General features: G+C 47.3%; 2 protein-coding genes and 1 pseudogene across 2 annotated transcripts; 2 read left to right on the top strand and 1 right to left on the bottom strand.

Moving 5' to 3' along the window:
• The first annotated feature begins 2,010 nt into the window (after nucleotides 1-2,010).
• Nucleotides 2,011-3,712, top strand: LOC109785456 (6-phosphogluconate dehydrogenase, decarboxylating 1). Its single transcript, XM_020344061.4, has one exon. It carries the CDS (start codon nucleotides 2,011-2,013, stop codon nucleotides 3,448-3,450), a length of 1,440 nt encoding a protein of 479 aa, XP_020199650.1. The 3' UTR covers nucleotides 3,451-3,712.
• A 116-nt stretch (nucleotides 3,713-3,828) lies between these two features.
• Nucleotides 3,829-7,170, top strand: LOC109785455 (uncharacterized). Its single transcript, XM_020344060.3, has 9 exons — nucleotides 3,829-4,112; nucleotides 4,202-4,370; nucleotides 4,564-4,716; nucleotides 4,808-5,071; nucleotides 5,398-5,493; nucleotides 5,585-5,683; nucleotides 5,841-6,062; nucleotides 6,180-6,241; nucleotides 6,366-7,170. The coding sequence occupies exons 1-9, from the start codon at nucleotides 3,987-3,989 to the stop codon at nucleotides 6,837-6,839; spliced, it is 1,665 nt and encodes a 554-aa protein (XP_020199649.1). The 5' UTR covers nucleotides 3,829-3,986; the 3' UTR covers nucleotides 6,840-7,170.
• A 1,841-nt stretch (nucleotides 7,171-9,011) lies between these two features.
• On the bottom strand, nucleotides 9,012-22,811 carry LOC109785454 (disease resistance protein RGA5-like; annotated as a pseudogene).
• Nucleotides 22,812-26,877: the final 4,066 nt, after the last annotated feature.

Raw genomic sequence — 26,877 nt, forward strand, 5'->3', positions numbered from 1 at the left:
AAAAAATATGGCAATTGAGGGGGTGAATGGCGACTCTAGCAGAGTGGTTTTTAAAACTCCTAAGGCTATATTGAAAGTCATTATGTAGTTTGAGACGGTGTTGGCGACTCTGTTAGAGTTGCTCTTAAGAATCACATGCTACAACTCTTTCATACCCGCAAATACGTAGCCTCGATAAGGGAGATTGGGGGAGACATAACTATCATTACAGTGGCCATTTCTCGTGGATGACATTCAAACCGCCCATGACAGCCATTGCAATCACTAGGTAAAGCTTTGCCACACCATTGTACGAGAACATATCTTGTGATCTTCTCCTGTCATGCATAACAAGTAAGTTTATAGGAGAAGTACATATTAATAACATACATAAAACCGAATTGCATAGGTTTGAGCTACATTAAATTAATCAGGAAATAAATCTTGAAGAAGGCGTGTTTGTTGTCATGAACAGAACTGAAGCCGACGATGATAGTAAGTTTTCTCGGGAAGGTCGGTGGAAAACGCAAAGGCCGCAACACCAAAGTGTAAGGTTAAAAGATTTGATCCACCGCTCAGGGAACATTAAAAAGATAGAATGGGGCGGTGAACATCGGCAAGGCAAAACACTCGCTGTCTGCTGTGTGTCTGAGACTCTGGACCATATACTATCCCCTCCGTCGCATGCTAACTTGAAAAATGTTGTTATATTATGGCACGGCACGGCACGGCGACGGGCGTAGAAGAGACCTTTTTGGGGTGACGTCCTGCTGAGGCAGAGCAGAGGCCAAGTCGGACCCGTGAGCAGAGCGCACGGCACAGGCTGCTCCTCTTTGTTTCCCACTCACCAGATGTCGCGTGGGCCAGGGTTGACGAGAGACCGGGCCCCAGCCGTCAGCCACATCCGTCCGGACCCGGCCACCCACCCTCCACCAACCCACCCGCGGCGGCCTGGTGCGCGCGCGCTTGGAAGCCGCCAGCGCCGGGCCCACCCGTCGGCCAACGGCGACGAAAGAACGGGGGCGGCTATCTCCACGGACGCTATTCTATTTAACCGGGCGCGAGGGGGGTCGAGGAGGGGTAGGTGGTCGCTCTCGCATCCGCATCGCACCGCAATTGTCTTCCTTCCTCGACGGACGCACGCACGCAGATCTCATCCAAGGCAGGCAGGTCGTCTCTCCCCCTCCCTCTCCCCCCCGAATCTCCTCCCGTCGTTTGCCCCCGCCGCGAGCCCGCCGGCCCGCCCGGGCGAGGCGGCTACCGGCGGGGCGGAGGAACCGACCGAGGCGACGCCGTCGGCGAGGCAGGCAGTGGCTAGATATTCTATTCTACCTGGGCGGGCGGGCCGCCGGATTTCCTGCTCTCCGGGCCGGCGCTGCGCATTCCCAGATAGTCAGATCCATGGGTGGGCTGGGGCTTGTGAAGGGAGGGCGCGATAGTTGACTCACTCATCATGCCATGCCACCGACCGACTACTGGACGGGCCGGCCAAGCTACATATACTAGATTATAGAAGCGGCCACGGTAGTCGAATTTGGCCCCCAAGTACGCGTGCCGGCTGATCCGATTCGATTCTTGCCGGACTGACACACAGCCAACGCCGACCACCTGTCCTGCGCAGCTGCGCTTCTGCTGTATTGTTATCATCCTCTGTTTGCAGTGCTACTCGCAGCAGCTCTAGTCCAAGACGCAGGGTGGCCTCTTCATCTATCTTCTTTTCTGTTTGTTTTTCTTTCTATACATACATGGTCGATGAAGCTGGAGCCATGCCGTCTGATGCTGGATGGTGATTGCCTTTGTGTTCCTGTGCATGTTGCTAGTACTAGCAGCACTATGGTCCTGAGCAGCTACCCAGCATAGGATAGGATCTGTGCCTGCGCCTGTGCTCTGCTTCTTCTTGTGTCTAGTTCATAGCATGATTATTTGTTCTTTAAAGGCTGGCTTTTAACCTTTTTCAGTCAGATATGCATAAATTACTTTGATATTTGTTATGTACATGACATTTTTGGTGCATTCCTTCTCAGGTACAAGATGGCTCTCACCAGAATTGGTCTTGCTGGCCTCGCCGTCATGGGGCAGAACCTTGCCCTCAACATTGCAGAGAAAGGCTTCCCCATCTCTGTCTACAACAGGACCACCTCCAAGGTCGATGAGACTGTCCAGCGCGCCAAGCTAGAAGGAAACCTTCCCCTGTACGGTTTCCATGACCCTGCATCCTTCGTCAACTCCATTCAGAAGCCACGCGTCGTCATCATGCTTGTCAAGGCTGGCGCACCAGTTGACCAGACCATCGCCACGCTCGCAGCACACCTGGAGCAGGGCGACTGCATCGTTGATGGAGGAAACGAGTGGTATGAGAACACAGAAAGGAGGGAGAAGGCGATGGAGGAGCGTGGACTCCTCTACCTCGGGATGGGTGTTTCCGGAGGAGAGGAGGGTGCCCGCCATGGCCCCTCCATGATGCCTGGAGGCTCGCTGGAGGCGTACCAGTACATTGAAGACATTCTTCTCAAGGTGTCTGCTCAGGTCCCTGACAGCGGCCCGTGTGTCACATACATTGGGAAGGGTGGATCCGGAAACTTTGTCAAGATGGTTCACAATGGTATTGAGTACGGTGACATGCAGCTGATCGCTGAGGCGTATGACGTTCTCAAGTCGGTTGGCAAGCTCACAAACGGTGAGCTGCAGCAGGTTTTCACCGAGTGGAACAAGGGTGAGCTCCTCAGTTTCTTGGTCGAGATCACTGCTGATATATTCAGCATCAAGGATGACCAGGGTGAAGGCTACTTGGTCGACAAGGTCCTGGACAAGACCGGGATGAAGGGAACTGGGAAGTGGACAGTGCAGCAGGCTGCTGAGCTCTCTGTGGCTGCTCCTACCATTGAGGCGTCCTTGGATTCCAGGTTCCTCAGCGGGCTGAAGGATGAGCGTGTCGCGGCTTCCAAGATCTTCCAGGGTGACTACTCCAGTGGTGAAACTGTCGACAAGGCACAGCTGATCGAGGATGTGAGGAAAGCCCTCTACGCCTCCAAGATCTGCAGCTACGCCCAGGGCATGAACATCATCAAGGCCAAGAGCACGGAGAAGGGATGGGGCCTCAACCTCGGCGAGCTGGCCAGGATCTGGAAGGGCGGGTGCATCATCCGCGCCAGCTTCCTCGACCGCATCAAGAAGGCCTATGACAGGAACGGTGAGCTCGCCAACCTCCTCATCGACCCCGAGTTCGCGCAGGAGATCATGGACAGGCAAGCCGCATGGAGGAGGGTCGTCTGCCTCGCCATCAACAACGGCGTCAGCACCCCTGGCATGTCCGCGAGTCTGGCCTACTTTGACTCCTACCGGAGGGACAGGCTTCCTGCAAACCTTGTCCAGGCCCAGAGGGACTACTTCGGGGCGCACACCTACGAGAGGGTTGACATGCCCGGCTCCTTCCACACCGAGTGGTACAAGATCGCCAACTCGAAGATCTAAGATGCTGCTGCTGCTCTACCAAGAGACGGCCCATCACGTTTCGTCTTCTTGGTATCCTTTGTTGCTGCCAGTCATGAGTCCTTTTCCTGTAGGGGAGGAACCGCTGTTTAATTTTTATCATTTGAGTAACGAGTCCTGTATTTATTTTCTACAAGGAGATCACATATTCTCTCCAGTCTCCACTACTTCCATGTGATTGATGAACCCTGGTGGGAAGACATTGCCATTCTGAATTAGTTTGAATAAAATGTGTTTTTACCTACCTGTGTTTGATAGCCAATGGTCCTGCTTTCTCAAGTTTGCTTTATGAGCAGAACCACTGCTTGTTGCTTGTTTGTTGTGTCATGATTCTCACAAAAATTTGTTGCACTTTAGTCCTTTTTTGTTGCACAAAAATTTGTTGCACTTTAGTCCTTTTTTGTTGTGTCATGATTCTCACAAAACTTATGAACTGTTCTGTCCCAACTGCACCTCGTGCATAACCCGGAGGGTCATCCTGAAGAAGAGGAAAAGGACAGTAAGAACAACACCCACCGATGAACCGTCAAAGAGACCGTATATTGAAGGACAGGTGTCTCCTGTTACTTTGCCTGATAGGGTTGAGGAAGAATCACCGGACGTATTCAGATGTTTGTCATGCTTCTCCTTCTTCATTCCAACAGGTATCAGTAACATTCCTAATTCAGTTTTATTGCTTTAATATTTTGTTGCAAATGGGACTGCCTTAACTTTATATTGTTCTTGTCACCAGGATGCAGTTTCAACATGTTCCGCATATTTGGGAGGAGAGGTGGACGGACAACCTGATGTTCTGCCTCCTCCTGCATCAGAGGACACGCCTCCTCGCTCTGAAAATTGCACAAGCTGGCTTCTGTCTTGTTTCCAGACAGGAGATAGCCCATACCAACCTCATCCTGCTGGTATGCTTGTAACCTACTCCCTCCGTTCCAAAATAGATGACTCAACTTTATACTAACCTTAATACAAAATTAGTACAAAGTTGGGTCATCTATTTTGGAACGGAGGGAGTACCTATGTTCTGCAGACCAACTTAAAGGAAGAAATATGCATAGATATTCCACTTCATCAGCTGAACAATTCAACATATTGCAGATCCAATGACGGTGCCACTGCTGCCCGGGAACACAACCACAGTAACTGAATCTCAATCTAGCACATCACATGTTTATCATAGTCAAGGCACAGTTGTAAAACCAGAGCATCCGACAGTCGAATCACCTTCGGAGAACCAAGCTGATCCTGCAGGTATGTAACGTGTGTTGAAAAATATTATGCATCTCCGTTGATGAGCTTGCAATTGATGCTTAACGTGAGTTGAACGTTGAACATATTGCAGATTCACCAAGGACTCCATCGTTACCTGGTATGGCGACTCCCGGTGGTGTAACCACAACGACAACTGAAACCAACGAATCACATGTTCAGCATAGTCATGGCACACAGCAGTTGACAGTTGACTCATCTTCCCAACATCAGAAAACCACCACTACAGTTGAAGACAACGAGACTACAACTACAGTCACATCAGAAAAGAATACCACATCTTCTAAAACCACAACAGGAGCACCTAGCGCATCACCTCAAACATCATCCTCTACAGGTACTACCGGGAATCATATTTATATTTGCAACTTAGTGATCATCAGTTAGCAAGACCATAAAACAACAGTTTTTTTTTTTGAAATAATGGCGAAGGCACCACATTCGTTTGACATCTGTACTTGCAAATTCTGAAATTTTGTTGAAACACTAAATATGCCAAAAAATTGCTAGTATATAGTTTCATAGAGTATAGCAACCAGGTAAGAGATCAGAAAGCTATACACATAACTTACCCATACTTTAACTACTGCATCATATTTTATTTAGGATCAGTATGCCAAAGTATTGGACTAGAGTAACAGACAATAGAAACATCACATGCAGAATATTTCAGGCAAGACGTATCAGAAGTGGTGACCGGTAAAATGCCTTCTGGTGGAGCTATCATGGATCCAACTCACCCCCAAATTAGCTACAAAGGTATGTCTGATTAAGTGATCAGCATGCGTGCATGAGCTATGTACTGTTTATTCAGAGGTGCAGCCTGACAGTAGTAACTTCATTTCCTCAGATACTCACGGAACTTCAGAGAATGGCTCATTTCCCAGCTATGCAATTCACACACCAGACTTCAAGTTCGATAGCCCCATTGCGACAAATATCACACAAGGTGTGGGGTATTTTCCTTTTAGATTTGTAATTATCCCACACTGCCTATCATCATAACGTTACGTACTGAACAAACAAATCTCTGAGAGCAACCAACTCTGCGAAACTTGCTGCCTCTCTTTTGTATCTGACCGCCAAGTTGTTTCCCCCTGTACCAGGTTTCACCCCGAGGGGCGATATACCAACTTCGTCGAATCCTCAACCAGCAAACCCATATCATGTTGTGGTGCCAGTCTTGGGAGGTGTGAATCAGGTTGCTCCTAGACAGCAACAGAGGGATGATTGGGATATACTGAAAGCGATAGTGTATGGAGGCTTAGTGGAGTCAGTCACCAGCCTCTCCGTTGTTTCGGCAGCAGCGTCAAGCGGCGCCAAAACATGTCAGTTACTATCCTCTTGCTACCACATGCTTGCTTGTATTAATTAATGACACTATTTTTACACTGATATGTTACATTGTTTCATCAAATGAAATTATGTTCTTCTCTTGCCTGCAGTGGACATATTCATCCTGGGAATAGCCAACCTTATTGGAGGCCTTCCTCTCATTTTCCACAATGTAACAAGTTCTCTCTCTGGCTGAATTTCACTCTGTTCTTACTGATCACTACAGAAAAAGACTTGACACACCGAGCTTCATCGAAATGCTAACATGTCCTTGATTTGCTCGACGATAATAACAGATCACTGATCTGAGAGACATCCGAGACGTGGACGGGAACGACGAGCAGGTCGGCCACTACTGGCTGCAGCTCGGGAAGCGGTCGAAAGCCCGGCTCCACATGGTCATGGCCCTGCTCTCATACATGGTGTTCGGGCTGCTCCCGCCGGTCCTCTACGGGTTGTCGTTCCGCGAGAGCAACGACCAGGAGAACAAGATGATGGCGGTCGCCGGTGCTTCGCTAGCCTGCATCGCTCTGCTGGCGCTCGGAAAGGCACACGTCCACACCAGGACCTACTTCAAGACCCTCATGTACTACCTGATGATCGCCGTGAGCTCATCGGGTCTGTCGTACGTCGCCGGCGTGCTGATCACGCGGCTACTGGTGCAGTACGGAATCATTGAGCAAGGCGGCTCGGCTCGTTCTCCTCCCGGGCTGTCGTTGCGGTTCGCTTATGCTGCTGGTGCAGAGTCGTCTGCATGGGCCTCATTCTGAAAAGTCTGAAGTTCCTTGGAGCACGTCCTGGTGGTATAAAAAGGGAAGAAATGAGCGAGCTCGAGAGAAAGTGCCTGCAACTGCACGAAGAAACATCTGAAGGCTCTTTGAGTTGCTGCTACCTGCTAGCTGTTTTGTTGTAGTTTTGGTGTACACTTGAAGCTTTGATGCTTCTCATGGTACTCTGGTGATCTTTGTCAGCATGTTTTTGAGCAGGAAGAAGAAGAAGTTCAGTGTCACATACTCTGAAAATATGCCATGTTGTAACTCACCTGTTCTTGATGAAGCAGAATATGCCATGTTTTCAGGAGTTATAATTATACTTTGGGTACATGAACTTGCACGGTGGTACAGATAGCATATTCATACATAAAGTAGAAAATGACACAAACGGTCACTGAAAAATACACCGCACCAGTTAAAATCGGGGTTTTTGATACATTTTCCGTCAAAACTAATGGGTTGGTAACTTTGTTGCTACTTGCTGTTGGTATCATTCGGAATTTCGGATGATGGGCTCTACTCCTGCTACAGGTGCTTAGAAACGGGTCGATCGAGTCCTCGCTAGTCAGAGATAAACACAACTGTCCGTTGTTGTGCTTTCGCTGCTGCAGTGTGAGCAGGTTGAACAAGGGACAGACAGACATGGCTGCTACACTTACCAAGTGCTATAAAAAACCAATAACAACAGAAGGCGAATTCAGATGTCGATACGCGAATTAATCCAAACCAAATTTACCAAGTTCAAGTTCAAGTTCAGTCTTTGCCCTCTCTTGTGCACCTACTCTGAATGAAGTACGTACTACATAGACACACAGCTCACTGGCAAATACTAGTACATATTACTAGTATGCTTACAGTTGTTTGTTTCCTAAGACATACTACTAATGTAAGAGAGAGCAGAGTCACCTGCGTGTCCGTTCGATCTGCGCCGCGATTGGTGCCAATTGCATAGGCTGGCTAGGGGGTTCTCTGCTTCAGCCTTCCTTCCAGTTCGTGCCCGGAGCAGAGGAGTCGAAAGTGCGGAGACCACAAATGCTGCGGGAGAGGCGAATGATTCCGCCGGCGGTGGCACGCCTCGATCGGAGGCTGCCAGCCGCGCTGGCGTCGGCATCCTGTGTCAGCAGGCAGAGTTGCTGTCATGTCGGCTTGATCCGTAAGTGCTCGTGCTCTGTTCTGTAACTAGCCCAGGGGTTTCAGGTTTCTCATGTTTCTGAATTCGTTTTTAGGAGGAGTTCATTACACTTTTTGGTGCATGAACTTGCACGGTGGTCACTGAACTAGGATTTCAGCTACATTTTGATGAGTTTTCCGTCAACAGTCAAAACTAATGGGTTGGCAACTTGTTGCTACTTGCTGTTGGTTTCATTCGGACGATGGACTCTTGTTACTCCTTGCTAGTTACTTCTTTTCCTGTCTAGCCATGCAAGGGAAGCGCCTCACACAACAACTGATAATTTTTCCAAGCGCAAGTGGCCTCATATTTCGTGACAAATGGACAGAGTACATACTACTATTATCATAAGACTACCCACACTGAGTAACATAGGTGGTAACATCACACTTATCTAGGCAAAATAGATGATGTGGCATGTAATTAATGAAGAAAGAGAGGCATGTGGTAACATAGCTAGTTACTGTAACATCACACATATCAAGAAAAGATGAGTCTACAATGTAATAAATGAAGTGATGCATGACACAACACATATGTTACTACCCATTGTGGAGGTAGTAACATTGACTAGTAACATATGCATGTTACTAGTCTAAGTTACTACCCATTGTGACTAGTCTAAAGCATAGCACGTGCATGGTGTGTTAGAACTCAAACATAGAGATGATCAGGGAGCTTGGGCTCGGCGACAAGCTGCAGCGGGTGACCGATACATCGGACCTTTCTTGGCCCATATCCCCCTAGCCCTTACTCCCTTGTTTCGGTGGTTGGTCTCTACCTTTTTCTGTCTCTTGGCTAGTTTGTCTTCCTCTTCTTTTTGACGGTAACGTAGTAAAAATCCTTTATTTCAGGGGATTTCCCTTTTCTTTCCAAATGAATTTATGCTTAGTCTAAAATTGATAAATACCAAATAATATATATATATATATATTATTATTATTATTATTATTATTATTATTATTATTATTTGAAATATGTACCAGTTTCCTGAAACTAACAAATAGAGTTATAGCTTTGATTGACTTACTAGCTTACGGGAACGCTTTGAATCTCAACTTACTTTGAACGAGTGCTTCCCACATAGATTGCTGGAAAGAGGAGTGAGCCGGGGCAGAAGTGCTCAGATCATCTTTCCTCACCCCCTCCGGCAGTCTCCAGGTGAACCCGTGCAGCAGGTTCGCCAAGCTCAGGTGCACCACCTTCAGCCCGAGGTTGTAGCCGGGGCACATCCGTCTACCGGTCCCAAACGGCAGCAGCTCAAGATCCTGCCCTATCACACCCATCTTGCTCCCCAGGAACCTCTCCGGCATGAAGTCCTCCGGTGCGTCCCACAGCTCCGGGTCCCGGCCCATGGCCCACACGTTGATGAGCACACGCGCACCCTTGGGGACGTCGTAGCCATCAATGGTGGCGTCCTCTCGGGCCATGCGCGGGATGAGGAGCGGCACGATGGGGTGCATGCGCATGGATTCTTTCACGATTGCCTCAATGTAGGGCAGGTTCGGCATGTCCTTCTCAGTCACCCAACGGGCACGACCAACAACGCGGTCGAGCTCCTCGGTGGCTGCATCGAAGGCGGCGGGCCTCCTCATGAGCTCTGACATGGCCCATTCCACGGTGACGGCGGAGCTCTCGGTGCCCCCTGCGATGAGGTCCTGCGTGAAGGCCTTCACACCGATACGGCCGTACTTGACCTCGAGGGTGGGGTCATCGGCGATGTCCATGAGCACGTCCACCATGTCCCTCGCCGCCTCGCCTTCATGGCGGCGCTGCTTGCCTAGGATGTGCTCATCGAGTATGTGTTCCATGAATGTGTCGAACACCTTCCCCACCTTTTTCATCCGCCGCACGTAACCCTGGAGGTCCATCCAGTCCAGCCACGGTATCCAGTCGCCGATGTTGAGGACGCCATTGAGCAGGAAGAGCTCATCCAACATCCGCCGGAACACCTCCATCGACGGCATCGGCCCCTCGGACGCGCCGTCGGCGAACAACCGCTTCCCCATCACCATCCGCGTGATCACGTTCAAGCTCAGCGTCCACATGTGGTCCCTACCGAGATGCACAACACGCATGGGCCCAGAGGCCGCATATATGCCCCGCACCAGCGCGCCCACCTCGTCAGCACGGATGTGCTCCATCGATGCGAGGCGGCGTGTGCTGAAGAGTTGGGCGAGGCAGATGCGGCGCGCCTGGCGCCAGTAGGCTCCATAAGGGGACCACGTCATGTCACGGTAGTTGTAGGTTGTGTGCTTGCCGGAGGCTGTCTTGGGGCGGTCGACGTAGAGGATGGCCTGGGTCTTGAGGAAGAACCTGGCCATGTCGACCGAGGAGCCGACGATGACGGGGAAGGAGCCAAAGCGGAAGTGCATGAGCGGGCCGCGCGCCGATGAGGTCGAAGTTGCCGATGATGGGCCAAGGTTTCGGACCTGGCGGGAGGTTGTAGTGTTTGTGGCCACACCAGGAGGTGGCTCCGAGGAAAAGGAAGAGGGCGGCGATCACCATTGTAGGGACGATGGCGGCCTCCATTTTGAATGGCTAAGGAAGGGTAGCTAGTGATGGAGGAAGGGCTAGTTTCAGTGACTGGGCATTTGGAGATGGATGCAATGTTATGCAACTGAATGTGTATACTTATACGAGGAGAAGGAGATAATGACTGTATCAAGTCAAGTATGACTCGAGGCATTGGGCTGGATTGTATTGCTGCATGATTGCTGTATGTAACTTAATTAATTACCGGGGTCTCTTTAACAAGTATCAAGTCAAATCTGTCTTGACAACTCCCTATGTATTTCTCTCTCTCCTGCAGGCTTATGGGGTACATTATTTTGTGTCCTCAGATCTCAGTCAGGTCATCGCACCGAAAGACGGGAACGTCAACTTAGCAGATTTCTTAGGGTTCGGGCCATGTCAACATCGATCTACTGCATCTCTAGCTTCTTCCTGATTTGTTTTACGAAAATGATCAGATGATCTACATCTGTAGCTTCTTCCAAATTTTCTTGACACGTCGCTAGCGTCACGATACATACAGACAAAATATTTCTTGTGCGAAAATGATCCAAATCTATTATTAAAGTTCATATGAAGTCCAAAGCATCTCAAACATAATACTTTGATATTAGCTCACTACGCATACACATTGTTAGTTGGAAATGCAGTGCAAGTGAATAATGGATATATATACGTTTACTTATAGGAGGATACACGCAGGATTATTGTGCGTGTTCAGGCTTCAGTGACATCATTGCACGCCGACGCAATTTCTGCATGGATGTTTCGTATGTGACTTCATCACTTCAAGTCTTCAACTAAATTAGCAAGCCAAGTCTTCCGTATTTTCCTCAAGTTGTTAATTTTACCGCGGCTGAGCCCCATTTCCCAGCCATGTCTTCGCTATGTCTGGCAGGCCAACTCATCCGACAGCCGTGAGCCCCGGAGGTGAGGGGAAGAGTGGCTCCGGCCTCGCGAAGCACGAATCAGGATTGGTTTTCGAACGAGGGAAGACGGTGAGGCTGGTTTCCGCCCACGCGAACTGGGCAAGTCACCGGCTGCGTGACACGGCGACGCGGTGGTGGTGGCCTTCATGGGACCCAAGTGGCGATGGCCTCCCATGGTCTACTTTTCCTTACCGTCGGTGGCTTCAGCACATGTGCCGGCCGCCTCGTTCTAGTAGTTGGTCTCTCCCATATCCCCGTTCCAGCGATCATTCAGTACCCTCTCTGTATTAGTAAGCGGACCCACACCTTACTTCTGGAAGGGAATAGAATGGAACACTGGATCAAAGAAAGGGGGTGAGTTTGCACCCACCTTCTCTCACGGAGTAGCGGTCAGAATGACAAATTAGCCTGGTCAGACAGGCTTGCTTGACGACTTTCTCTCTCGCTATCTTTCTTGGGAGTAAATTGCATAAAACCACCATTTTGAAGGCTAGGTTTGTGAAAAACACTACAATACATTTTTTTTTTGCAAAAAACATCACGTCTACGGTAATCTTTTTGCAAAAAACACTGATCGGTGGATCGGGCTCAGTTAAGTGCGTTTATGACAGACGGGGCCCGCCAGTCAGGCTGACGTGGCACAAATTTCTCACAGCTAGACATGGGACCCGCTTGTCAGCGTCACACTCCTCTCTTCAACATTGGGGTCGAGCAGCTTCTGTGAGTTGCAGCGGGGGCGAGGCGCGACCGGTGACGAGGAACGCGCAGGCGAAGCCGAGCAGCGCGGCCGCTGTCCTGGTGCGGGATTCCTGCCCGAGTTGGAGCTGCTGCTGCGGTCGCCGGCCGGTGGCATTCGCAGGTTGGGCGGCGGCGCCGCGATGCGTCTCTTGCACCAGGCCCTCGTGCGGGGTCGTGAGGATAACAAGAGTAGGAGGCAGATTTTTTTTCTTTTTTTCTTTGGATGACAGGTGGATCCCCATAGGCCCCCACATGAGAATAACGTTATCAAACATCGCCGTTATATCTGAGAGGTTAAGTGGTGCCACGTAAGCCTGACTGGCGGGCCCCGTCTGTCATAAACGCACTTAACCGAGGCAAAGCTGCGATCAGTGTTTTTTGCAAAAAGATTACCGTAGACGTTGTGTTTTCTAGAAAAATATATATATTATAGTGTTTTTCGCAAACCTAGCCTTCAAAGTGGTGGTTTTGTGCAATTTACTCCTTTCTTGGATAGTTCAGGGTTTCCTTCCCCATTCACCAATCTATCATTGCCAGGCCAACTTCTAAGTGTGGTTTCGTTTCCACAATCTTAAACCGTGCAGTGCCGCTAATAGCACACTATAACGTTCTAAACTATTCTTGCTAAATTAATTAGTGTAAAATGTCTCGTTAATAGCACACTATAGCTCGATATAGCATGTTAATCGGACGCGGCTAATCTGCACCCGAGCTCAAATGAGCTCGGGTGAACAATAAAATCGAAAAAAATTCAAAAAATTCAAATTTTTTTGAGAGAAACATTGACAAAAGTTCGAAGTGCCTGCAAAAATTCGTCATGAAATCACATTCCTAGAAGGCGTGGCAAAAAAAAAAACAGTACTTTGAAAAAAGCTACTTTCAAACGCATTTTGAAGCACTGAATTTGTTTTTTTTGTCACGCCTTACAGGAATGTGATTTCATGATGAATTTTTGCAGGCACTTAGAACTTTTGTCAATGTTTCTCTAAAAAAAATGAATTTTTTTTTGATTTTTTTTCGATTTTACTGTTCATGCGGGAGCATATGAGCTCGGGTGCAGAATGGACTTTTCGATGTTAATCGCATATTTTAAGGGCCATGCTATTTTATCATAGCATGCTATTTTTTTTTCAATTGGCTAGTACCCCTGCATTATCTAATTTTTTTTCAATTGGCTAGTACCCCTGCATTATCTTCTGGCGAACCATGTCTGCTACTAACTAGACTTGTATAAAGATGTTCGTAAGATCCAATTTTCTTTGGAAAAAACAGATAAGAAGCATAAATATCAGCTGACTGTTTGTCAAGAACATAACAACTCACACGAACAACAACATGCAGATGATGATGTGTATCAAGTTACAACAGGCAATATGCCTAGGAGGATTCAAGACATTTCCCCAACATGCTTCACAAACTCAATGCAAGCGAAAGCCAGGACAGCAATTTCTGCGCCACCAGATTATCTGCTCTTTACTTATAGCACCTGAAACCGACCTGTGCTGGTACTCGTAGCTACAAGCAGATTGAATCACCTCATTTGGTTGTTATTTCTGTCTCTGTGCTTTTGTTGCTATAGGAACCAGAATCTGCTAATTGCATGTCAATTATAGGGTTGCTCGGATGATTGCTAACTACGCCAATCATCGAGACATACTCCAGATCAGCAGCTGCACCCCTAAATTTTGTGAATATCTCTCTAAGGCCTGGCATATAATCGATGTTGATTAATGCCGTACTATGTGCATATGTTTTCCACTGTTGGTCCAGTGGGGGGATGGCGTCGAAAACCAGCTTGAGCTTCCAGAGACTAGGCATTGCATCCGCCTCAAATTTTACCCAAGCTATACCCCGCATGAACGTAAGCTTGAAGTACTTGAGAACTGAGAAACCGGCCTTGTCAAAGATGATCTTGTCATCAGGCGGCGTCTCCACGTACAGCGACAGGGCAGCGAGTGCCGGCAATCCTCTGAGAATATCAGCACAATGTGCTGGCAGTCCCTTCACAGCAATCTTCAAAATGCATAGGTAGCCAACTTTTCCAACCCACGAAGGTACCTGTGAGAATATGCAGCTGCTGTGGGGCGAGAATTCAAATCTCTGGAGAAGGGGGGGAGGTTCCATGCAATCCCATGAAATGTATGTTTTCGAAGCCGCGGTATTTTTAACTGATGAGGCCTGAGCCACTGCTATAGTTTTCAGGTTGCCATGACCTCCGATTAAAGAACCCAGAGCTTCCATGTTTTTCGCCACATGCTGGAAAGTAGACAGTGAAGAAAAGGTAAGATGAAGCTCCTGCAAGTGGTTTAGCTTGCCAAGGCTCATTAAACTGGGGGGCCTTGTTCTGTCTATCCAATCCAGCAGATCTCTCTCGACAGGAAGACTAAGGTGCAAGTGCAGCAAGCGTGGGAAATTCACATCCCATGGAACAGGAGCAAATCTTGCATCGGTAATATCCAATGTACCCAGGCACTGTAGTACATGGTCCGGCAGTTTGATGCAGACATCGCTTGCAATCTTCAAATATCTCAGCTGAAACATTTCTGAAATCCCAGTGAGGTCTGCCATATCATTATCACGGCGGCCTTGACCACTTAGTTGAAGGTTTAGGACACGAACAAGCTTGAACTCTGTAAGACAAGGCATAGACTCAAGCAATCCAGAGAATCTAACTGACCGAACTAGCGATTTTCGGATGTTTGCTGGTGTCTTGGCATATCTCGCATCACCAAATATGAGCGAGAGTCGACGGGCCTTATGAGAAAGTGACACATTCTTTTGACATCTGTAGTCTATTGCCACCATGAAATTCTCTTCTGCAGATTTGTGTGCAATAAGATCATGTACCATGTCATGCACTTGACAGGACAACACCTCATTGTAGTAGTTGACACACATCGGCTGGATGAAGCTTCTACCAATAAGCTGATATAAATAGCTTTCTGCAACTTTCTCAATGTCTTGCCCTTCTGTTGTATAAATCAGACCTTCAGCCACCCATTGCTTAACCAAATCACCCTTTAAGAATGTGTAGCCCTCTGGATACATATTAAGGTAGAGCAGGCATGTCTTCAAATAACGAGGAAGATTATTGTAGCTCAGATTCAGTGCTTGTCTAGTTCTTTCAGAAGTAGGCACTGCAGAGAAACAAGAGATTAACGACTGATGGATGTATGTGAAGAAGTCATTTGACATGGCAGGCTGGCATAGTAGAAGACTAGCTATGCTGATTGTGGCAAGCGGCAAACCATCACATATTTCAGCAATTTCATCACAAACTTGTTTCAATTCATCAGGACACTCACTTTCAGAGCCAAAGAGTCTGTTAAAAAATAGCTTTCTTGAGTGTTCATCATCCAGAGGTTTCATTTCAAAGACATGCCCTGACTGATAACAGCTACATGCTACTGCAACGTCTTCGATCTGTGTAGTTGTTACTATTGTGCTGCCTCGACTACCCTCAGGAAAAGCATGACTAATAATATCCCATACTGATGTTTCCCATAGATCGTCAATAATAATCAGATACCTGCAGCATGCCAAAATTAAGGTTGCATATTAATTAGGGTTTTATGGCGACATTTTGTATGAAGAAAAACAGTTGTACCTTTTGTTTCGTAGATATATCTTGATATTATCAATGAGGTCAGTCTCCTTAAAATCCTGTGGGGGGTCCGGATGCTGGAGTTGCGAGAGAATGTCACGGAAAATCCTCTTCATATCGGGTTTCTTGGACACCCGAATGAAAGCTCGACAATGGTATTGCTTCCCAATTCTACTGTACAACAGTTTGGCAAGTGTAGTTTTACCGAGACTTGAAGGTCCAAGAATAGCTATCACCTTGAGCTGCTGCTGCCGCTGCTGCTCTTGATCCTCCCCCAGTGAGTTGATAAACTCACTCATCCAACCATCGACTACAATGTGTGCCGCTTCTTCATCATACCGCACTGAAACTGGAACCGTAGGGCCAACGGGCACAAACCACCGCTTCAGTGTGCTGCAAGAATGGAGACTGTATCTCTGGTGCCGTTCAATCGCCTCCTGAACATACATCCTGAATTCTGATAGCGTTTCCGCAATACTAACAACCTGAGTCTTGGTAGTCTTGGCATGACTGAAGAATTTGAGGAAGAATCTGAATTTGAGGCCGGATCTGGTTGTCTTGATGTTGTTGGGAACAAGGGAGGGATGCTCAGGCTGCGCAAATATTAAGCTGTCAATATAATCCTCCATGTCGTAAGACAGGTTGCGCGCCTCATTCATCCAGCAATTGGCCGCCATGGGAGGGTCGTCCACCTCTGACAGTTGATCAAGGTAGGAGTCCATCTTTTCAACGTCATCTTTGAGGAGGCGCATCACCTCCATGAGCTTCTTGACCCTCTTGGAGTTGGAGCATCCTTGTAAAAGAGGAGCTTGCAGCAGCATATCCAGCTTCCCAACAAGGGGTCTCATGGCGCCCAGTGAAGCACTGATTGGGGACCCAATCTCTGTGCCTCGGATCGAAACATCTAAACACACACAAACAAAGGTAGAATTGATTAACAAACAATGCATGTTACAGCAAAAAAAATAATGAGCGACATCAGCTGTGGTCGAGAGACAGCATTGACCATCCTTAGATCAAGTAAAGACTCCATACAAGAAGGGGAGAGGTTAGAAGATGTGTCCTCGTTTTCATGGAAATGGTTGCCCAAATCGCGTTACAGATTAGAAAGGAAAACATAGTTTGCAGGATCTCGGGCTCACCTCTTCTGGTAGAAGGACCTGGATCGGAGAAGACATTGTTGGGCACTTGAGGAGATTCCTTGGCCTCCTCCGCATCATCAATAGGTGGAGATCGTACCTGCTGCTCGAGGAGAGGTACGATCTGCCCCTCCTCCTTGAACTCTCGCAGCATCAATCAATCAGGAACCTGCAGCCCCCTCTTCTCACCGCTAGCTCGTGATCCCTCTTCCACCCTGCATCAGATTAGCGCATGTGAGAGGCAGAGGGACAGAGTCCTGGGGAACTGAGTTGTAGTTAGGAGGTAATATTCTTGAGCTGAATAAACTATTCAAGTGACAAGTGATACCAAAGCTGGTAGATCGGTGTTTTTTTTTGTTAGCGCGGAGAAGTCTGACAGTGTGCTAAGAAAGTTTTGGTTATAGGGCTATTCAGGAGCTGCTCTGAGATGATAATGGGGATGTAGATATAGTTGTGTTAAGTGCTTAGCTTCTGTAAGTAGACCTAATTAGTTGTTTCCCCTGGTAGAAATAGACTCAAATCTATGTTTTGTATTGCTTTCGAAACAGTGGGCCACTTATTCTTTTTGTGCCCTGTTTCTAAATGTTTGTGTGGTTCAATTTCTGAAGTTTGCAACAAATGTTTGAAATTTGATGGTTGTTGGAGTACCATCGCCTTGCGGGTCCGATGCAGGAGGGGAGAGGGGAGGAGTCCAATAAGGCCAACATCTCTATGATTTATCTTATCCTAGCCTTTCCGGTCCCCTCGTCTCGATCTCCATTTTTTTTTCTGTCTTCCTCCATTGCGTGGCTCAAGTAAGTGTCGACACAGAATCTGCTTCCAGTATTGATTGTGGATCCTTGATAGCAAGCCCATAGGATCAACGCTCCGTTTCCCATCCATGGTTATACTTTTGAATGTTTTGAAATTAGGTGCAACCATAATTACCCTATGATGAGTCATGGCAGTTAAATCTGTTGCACTCTTTGCTACGTAATGCTTTTTCCAATCCTGTCACTCTAGAAATGAAATGTTCAAGCTGGATCAGCTTAAATAAACAAGGCTGAGATGCCACATTGGGAGTGCAGAAAAATAGCATCGGATGCGGCCGGCATCGTCAATCTTCACGTACCTTCATAAGATGCCTCTGTATTTCTTCTCCACTGCTACCGCGCGTGTCCATAGGTTTTTAAGCATCACGAAACACAATGTGGTGCCCAGCCACCTGGTGCTTGAATTGTTAAGCTTATCTCCCATCGATCCAAGCAGCTGGCGGTGCATTAGTTTACTTCAACTTTGCATTCACTCAAAGCAGACACTGGATGGACTAATGGACTCACATAAGTCTTACATGCTACACTTACCAAAACAACATTTTTACCGCAATCTTCAAGAAGAAGAAAAAAAATCATGCGCCCACAGATCAGGAGTGGAGGAGGATCATAAACAAGGGAGCTTGAAGGAGAAATAACAGCGCAGAAAACTGAACAACAGGCGACCCCCGAGGGCTTACGGACGGCATGCAAACTTAGAGTGATGCATGATCGTCGGATGCAAGCACCACTCCTCGTGTCAGCAGACAATATATAGTGACAGCGGAGGATATCTTGAGGAGTTGGTGGAACAAAAATTAAGAAATGTAACGTGAGCAATTATGTCGCTCTCAGTGTTTCTAAAAAGTGTAGAATTTGATCAATCTTGCAACATTTTTAGTATTGATGAAATGGATGCTCGAAAGTAACTAACTGTAACACAGTACGTGTATACGGACAAAAAACTAAAAACAGAATGGACTCCAAAATACAACAAGTACGACAAAATTTGAACAACATATTTTAAGCAGGCAAAGACTGAGATGGGACCTTGGGAATAGATTCAGATGCGGCTTAGAGTACTGTGTCGTGGTTAATTAACCTCTATATACTAACTAAAGCACTACAACAGTCCTCAATCTCCATACATTAACAAGACAAAGATGGCTCCACTGGCATGGTTCCGTAGGTGTTCAAGTATTTTAAATTTTAAGCAAGCATCGGGAAGTACACTCCATCGTAACCTAGTGCCTGCTCTGCGCATTGTTAAGCTTATATCTCCTCGTCTACAAAGCAGAGGACGGTGATTGACAGTATCGTGCGGGGTGTGGGTCGACTTTGCATTGACTCGAAAAGGGTAGTGTTACCGTTTGGATGTACTGGTACTCAGTTATATTTTCACACCACACCTACCAAAACAACATGTAAATGATTTTTTTTTTTGAAGGAGCACATGAATTTAGCTCTGTCTGTGAGTGCTCTTATGTAGGCCGGCCCAAGAAGATTTGAAAGGCTTGTATTCTGAAGTTTATTTTTACTTAATATTTTAAAGAAAACATATATAAAACCCATTTAAAGTGAAAAAATAGGGAGAAATAAAAAATAAACTTGTCCTATTCGTCAATGAACAGGTTCATATTAAAAAAATACTAGTCTCATATTTCTAAACGTTCATGTTTACAAAAAAAATAGAATAAAATGAACATGCTTGGCTACAATCATGTATATATTGCGACAATATGGTGATACGCCTGAAAAAATGTTGTCCTATGTTAAGATAGGTGTTCATGTGTTGAGATAAAAATGTTGTCCTATACTCCGATGTACTTTGAAAAAATGTTCACATTTAAATAAAATCATATTTACAATAAAAATAATTCAAATTTACAGAAAAGTTTAGTGGTTTCCAAAAAGGGTTCATGTGCGACTGATTTATGTTCATGCACTTTGTAAGAAAATTCACATATTTCCCAAAGAAAATGAAAGAACAAAACCAGGAAATGGAAAAGGAGAAAGGGGAAAACAAAAAAACACAAAGAAAAAGAAACCCGGAAGAAAAATTAAATGGGGAAAAAGGTACATGGGCCAACCCATATGCGTGCTCAGAAGCATGCAACGCCTATTCATCATGGGCAGAAGCTGGAAATAGAAGGGGGCCTCTGTCACACATTTAGTCACTGCAGCTGCTATGTAAGGATCTCAGCGGCATGACGATCCAGTCCTTGCCATTTCTTAAGGAGATCGCTCTCCATTATGGATTAGGCGACCAAAAAATAGGACTGGAAAGAAGCAGTAAAGAAGCACCCAAGAGGCCAAGGTGTTCAAGCTCTTGTTTGTCACCAAAGAAATGATAACCATTTGTACTACTAGGAAGTGAGCCCGCGAAGATATGTGTGGAATGCGGAAAAGTGAACTTGCGGAGAATTTTATTGTATTAAGAAGAAAATGCATAGAACTTTGAGAGCCCCAAAAGACCGATAGGACGTTATTCTGAAGGCCCAAGAGTCATGTAAGCAAGCTTGTATGTGCATCTTATCCTACTTTGGTAATTTCTTGGGGTGTGTTGAGCTTCAGCCTGGACGTGACGAGCAGGCTTCACGTTTTCAGTTAGTTCAGTTAGCACTTTGGTTTTTCGTCAGGTTAGGCTCGAACACTTTCCTTCTGTTAGCTAGTTTAGCTCGCGGGTCTAACTGCCTGGAGCCAGACTCGCGCCTCGTCGGTCTGCTCGTGGAACGGCACCAGTGTTGTGGATCACGACGCGACGACGCAAAGTCAGGGGCCACGAAGCCTTGTTTCCCGTTCTGTAAGTCTGACTAATAGAACAGAAAAGGTCTGAAGTTTGTGCAGCGCAAAACACCTGTATCTTCCTTTTTTTCTTCAGCAATCTCTCGTTCGCGTGGGTTCATTCCAAGGGCACCTCTGGTGCAGACAAACACGTCGGAGAACACACACACGTTGGTGTGCCCCGTCTTGTTCCCCATGAACTGGAAGTTGATCTCGTCATGATTGTCCCAATGTCTGAATTTGGCAATTAATTGATGCACATACAGTTAGAATTGCATGCAGTACAAGCTGATTAGCAATCTGAAACTGGAAGCGCCAATGTACATACCTCTTGAAAGCACTTACTTGACGCCGTCCTGCAGTACAAGCTGATTAGCAATCTGAAACTGGAAGCGCCGATGTGCTGACGGTAACGGTGCCGACGGGCGGCGGACTTCTCCAGGACGAACTTGATGTTGGCAGAGATGCTACCATAGATGAACTGCCTCTTCGTCTGCAGCAAGCAACCGGAGTAGTTGATCTTTAGGACAGGGCACGACACAGACCAACGCAGGCCTGCGCAAGGCACACACGCAGCTCACGTTCCCCCTCCATCGCTCGGTCCCTCGGTCCTGACCAAGCTTTCTCCTCGCCGGTCCGGTCCAGGGAAACAGGCCCGCTGGGCACTTCGGTCCGGTCCAAAGCACGGCTCGGTCAGGGACCGGACCGTGTCCACCCTGAGTTGAGCTACATATATATAAGCTCTCTCTTCACATAGGCATATGGCATTTTTTATTCTTTACTGTGCAGTACCGGTTGATATTTCTGAAATGGGAAGTGAGCTTGCTGCGGAAATCCCTATGGCACCAGCTAGTATATATACTCTCTTTAGAGATGGCAAGGGCAGTGGTTGCAAAAATCAATGTGGCGCTGGCTACTACTGATATAATACAACGTTGTCGGCGAACCACGACGGCTTTGCTAGTGCACAACAAGAATATGGTCTGATCACCAACATTCAAATTCTTTAAAAACAAGGTGGAAGGGGTGGCAGTTTGAGAGGATCAGCAGATGGATAGAGGTAATTTACACAAGCTAATAACTGTCTTATATTCCCGCAAAAAAAATTGTCTTACATTCTTCCAGTGCTCTCTTATTAGCATAATTAGTAGAACCGAGGTGAAGTTAGGAGGTAATATTCTTGAGGTGAATAAATCTATTCAAGTGATAAGTGATATGGTAGTTGGTAGATGAGTCATTTTTTGGGTCTAGCACGGAGAAGTCTGACAATGTGATACTGATTTTTTTATAAGGCTAATCAGGAGCTGCTCTGAGATGATAATGGGGATCTAGATAGTTGTGTTAAGTGTTCAGCTTCTGTAAGTAGTCCTACTTAGTTATGTTTCCCCTGTTAGAAGTAGAGCACTTATTCCTTTTGCACCCTGTTTCTGAATATTTGTCGAGTGTAACTAAGTAGTACACACCGAACATTCAGGTTGGTTCCTGTTTCTTTCAACCGTTTGTGTGGTTCAGTTTCTGAAGGTTACTGGAGATGTTGGAAATTTGATGTTCGTTGTACTTGCTTTAGTTTGGACCATCAGTAACCTGGTTTCATCAGTTTCCAATGATGAATTGGATCCTCTGCTGGTGCTGGGAATACAAAACCGACTGCTATATGGTCCTAGATTTTGGTGTGTCTGAATTTCACAGAACTTTTACCATGGCCCTTCATTCAGTTAAGAGGATGGTCTATTCGTATGCTCCTGACAATCCTATATGGCCCTAGATTTTGCAGAGTTTTTATTTTTCTTTTACTCCTACTATGCCCGTGGTCTGAAGAATGAACTCAGAATTTGCAGAGCAAGTGGATGTCTGTAAGAAAAATTATAATGCAGACTCCTCTGCTCCAGCAACCCAATCTTCCTCCTGAGCAGGGAGTGCTATGGCCTATGAGTACATCACGCTAAAAATTAAATGCCTGAACTATGCCGCTGTGCGCTGCTATCCTCTTGTGGGAGCATGGACTGCGCGGCATCAGACTACCCCTAATAAGGAACAAGCATCAGGAACCCTAGCTAGCTAGCTACAGATCCAAATCGAACACTTACAGATCAAGCCGCGGTGAGTGCCTCCACCCGAGCTAAGGGACAGGATGCCGCTGGCGCCGGCTACGGCTGAGGATGACCTCCGCGTCACCGGCCGCCAGCAGAAACACTGGCTCGCCGCCTCTCCGCCATTTTTCTCGCACGCCTCCTCTGCTCCGGAGAGACACCCCAGGCCGCCGTTCGGGTGAGGGGTGACTGACTGCTCCCGTAAATCCTTTTAGACGAAAAAAAGGGCTTCCCCCTTATAAAGCAATCAACACCACAAACATCTGAGCAAGCTGATACAAACACATACCACCACACATCTAAAATAAGATACAAAGGTGTCGGACACCGACACACCACCTCAACAACAACCAAGCTAACTAAAACTACTTGACGTGGATGGAGGCATCCACGGAGCGCAAGTCACCGTGAAGAAGTCAAACCGGACACGGACAAAGCATGGGGTCCTCGACCGTGCCTCCAAGAAGAGCACGGCACCAAGATCAAGTTTTCACCCAGAGCAACATGAAAAGGACGAGAAGCCGCAACGGAGCCTTCACGAAGGAAACCACACTCGCCGACACTGCCACCATCGGCCAGGCAAGTAATGAACTCCGGCACTCACATCCGTCCTCCATGCTCCACCGAACACCAACAACCATGCCACCCGCGTGACCATGATTGCCCGCCCGCACCCAAGACACTCTCTCCGCCCACAAGCAACGTGTCTCCCGCCGCCAAGGCCGCCACCCTACAACCAGACACCCCCGGACCCGCCAAAGGCTGCGGCTTTGGCCTGCCCAGCAGCCCGTGAGCGACGGAGCCGCCAGTAGTCACTCTGCCCCGCACAACGCCAAATCGACCTAGCCGCACTTCGGCGAGGAAGTAGGGAGAGCGGACGCATCCACGACAGGCACAACCCCGTGCCGGCAACGGGTGGCCCGACCACATCGGCACCTCCCATCCCTCTGCCAACCTTCTTACCCGACACACACCTTGTCTCGCCTCATCACGACAGCTCGAGCAGAGCGGCGCGAAGCCACCAAGAACCACACGCTCATCGACGGGGGACACCAAACCGACCGAAAACCACCAGCCAGGAACGCTCACCTGAGGGTCTTCCCGCGCCGCCTGCCATCATCCGGAAGCCGCAACCAGAGGGTCCGGAGCAGAACCAGACCAACACGCCCTACCAGCGTCGCCGCATGCACCACCACACCTGCACCGCCACCTCCGCCGGCCAGGATGGCCACGGCTGCGCCACCCACGGCCCTCGTCGCCTGGAGGGCCAGATCCGGCTGAGCCGCCACCACATCCCGCCCCCAGGCATGCCCCCCGCCCCTCTAGGCACGACGCCCGTCACGCCGCCATCATGCCGCTACACTGCTCCCGCACGTTGCCGTGCCCGTCGTCAAGCGCGGCGCCCAGATCCGGCCACCACATCCCACCCCAGGCACGCCCCCCGGCATGATGCCCGTCACGTCGCCGCCATGCCGCCGAAAGCACTGGTTCAGCGGGTCGCCGCGCTACCGCGCCCGTTATCAAGCACGACGCCCAGACCCGTCAGCCCCGGCCCGCCCCGAGATCGACGCGTGAGGGGACAAGGACTCCCCGCAGCCACCGGCGTCCATTAAGCTTCGCCTGGCCGCCCCCTCCGGCGGCGGCGAGGGAGGGAGGAGGAGAAGGAGGAGGGATCCGGCCGGATCAATTAAAGGGCCAGTTAATCGCTACTCATAGCGTGGCCGAATCGAATAACACCTATTCGTCGTGTTAACTTGTCAGGCCGATTAATTGGCCGGTTAAACCTATATTAATCAGTTGTCACGCCAATTAATCCATGCTGGCCTATTATCAAGTTTGCAAACAAAGCCCAAATTTTTGGCCCGTAACCTCTTCCAGCCCCTTTCCTGTTCCTTAATAGCTAGGTTTTAATAATTTTACCTCCTCTCTATGCTTTTCATATCTGTATGGCAACATATTTTGCTATGCTACATAGCTGGGAGCATGAGAGTATGGTACAATACATAAAAAGATATAGATATATGTTGGCAAGTTCCTATTCAATGTACCGATTATGGTCGAACGATTAATCCAGTTAATAGGCAGATTCACCGATTAATCGCTACTCCTAAACCGACCGAGCAGCTACCAGTTAACAATTTCTTAAACATTGACAAAAACCAAAAATATGTTGCTGCAATTTACGTACTTTTATTTCACTTTGCAATTTATCATTTTACCAACCGTCCGCCCCATCGACTGGTTAAAACCAAAAACCAAATTTTTTATTTTACCAGATTTAATCCTTGCAAGTAACAAGTTCAAGGCTCCTCGGCGAAGGAGGAGATCGTCTTCTCCTCTCGCGACGAGGAGGACCAACCGCCACGGCGGCCAGCGACACAGGACGCAGTTGAAGGAAATATGCCCTAGAGGCAATAATAAAGTTGTTATTTTATATTTCCTTATTCATGATAAATATCTATTATTCATGCTAGAATTGTATTAACCAGAAACTTGATACATGTGTGGATACATAGACAAAATACAATGTCCCTAGTAAGCCTCTACTAGACAAGCTCGTTAATCAAAGATGGTTAAGTTTCCTAACCATAGGCATGTGTTGTCATTTGATAAACGGGATCACATCATTCGAAGAATGATGTGATGGACAAGACCCATCCGTTAGCTTAGCATATTGATCGTTCAGTTTTATTGCTACTGCTTTCTTCATGTCTGAAAGTGCTAGTTATCAACTAGGGGGGGGGGGTGAATAGGCGATTTTTATGAAAGTCTTCAAAACACGAGGTCTTTGAAAACAAACAGTAGAAATGAACCTATTGATATGCAGCGGAAGGTAGACTACACTAGACAAGCCATAGTCAAGTAGGCAATGAAGCGAAAGCACGAAGACTATCAGCAGCTAGGTAATATGGATCAAGATGGAAGACAGTATGAAGCCAAATAGTAAATAGTCTTCACTTAGTGAAGTCAATCAGATCAGACAGACAGGCAATGACTTCACGAAGGCAAACTGTAAAGTAAAAGGGAAGTGGAGGATAGAACTAGTTGCTTGGTGAAGACAAGGATTTGGTAGACCAGTTCTAGTTGTTGTGACAACTGTACGTCTGGTTTGGGAGGCTAAGATTTAACTCAGAAGACCACGTCTTCACATTATTCCCCTTGAGCCAAGGACACCCAGTTCTCGCCCAATTACTCTGGTAAGTCTTCAAGGTAGACTTCCAAACCTTCACAGACTTCGTTCACCGGCAATCCACAATGGCTCTTGGATGCTTAGAACGCGACGCCTAACCGGCTAGAGGATTCACAGTCCTCAAGTGTAACAAGTCTTCAGGTCACGCGGACAAAAAGACTTCAGTGATGCCTAACACTCTTTGGCTCTGGGTGTTTTGGGCTTTGTCCTCGCAAAGATCTCTCTCTTTCTCTCTCTCTCTCTCTCTGTCTCAAATGCTTCGGAGGTGGGTTGCTCTCAAACGACAAAAGCCGTGCACTAATGATAACCCACAAGTATAGGGGATCGCAACAGTTTTCGAGGGTAGAGTATTCAACCCAAATTTATTGATTCAACACAAGGGGAGCCAAAGAATATTCTCAAGTATTAGTAGTTGAGTTGTCAATTCAACCACACCTGGATAACTTAATATCTGCAGCAAAGTATTTAGTAGCAAAGTAGTATGATAGTAGCGGTAACGGTGGCAAAAGTAACAGTGATAGTTTTGTAGTGATTGTAACAGTAGCAACGGAAAAGTAAATAAGCGAAGAACAATATGTGAAAAGCTCATAGGCATTGGATCGGTGATGGATAATTATGTTGGATGCGGTCATTCATGCAACAGTTATAACATAGGGTGACACATAACTAGCTCCAATTCATCAATGTAATGTAGGCATGTATTCCGGATATAGTCATACATGCTTATGGGAAAGAACTTGCATGACATCTTTTGTCCTACCCTCCCGTGGCAGCGGGGTCCTATTGGAAACTAAAGGATATTAAGGCCTCCTTTTAATAGAGTACCGGACCAAAGCATTAACACATAGTGAATACATGAACTCCTCAAATTATGGTCATCACCGGGAGTGGTCCCGATTATTGTCACTTCGGGGTTGCCGGATCATAACACATAGTAGGTGACTATTGACTTGCAAGATAGGATCAAGAACTCACATATATTCATGAAAACATAATAGGTTCAGATCTGAAATCATGGCACTCGGGCCCTAGTGACAAGCATTAAGCATAGCAAAGTCATAGCAACATCAATCTCAGAACATAGT

This window comes from Aegilops tauschii, chromosome 3 (assembly GCF_002575655.3).
Source record: "Aegilops tauschii subsp. strangulata cultivar AL8/78 chromosome 3, Aet v6.0, whole genome shotgun sequence".
Taxonomy (NCBI): domain Eukaryota; kingdom Viridiplantae; phylum Streptophyta; class Magnoliopsida; order Poales; family Poaceae; genus Aegilops; species Aegilops tauschii.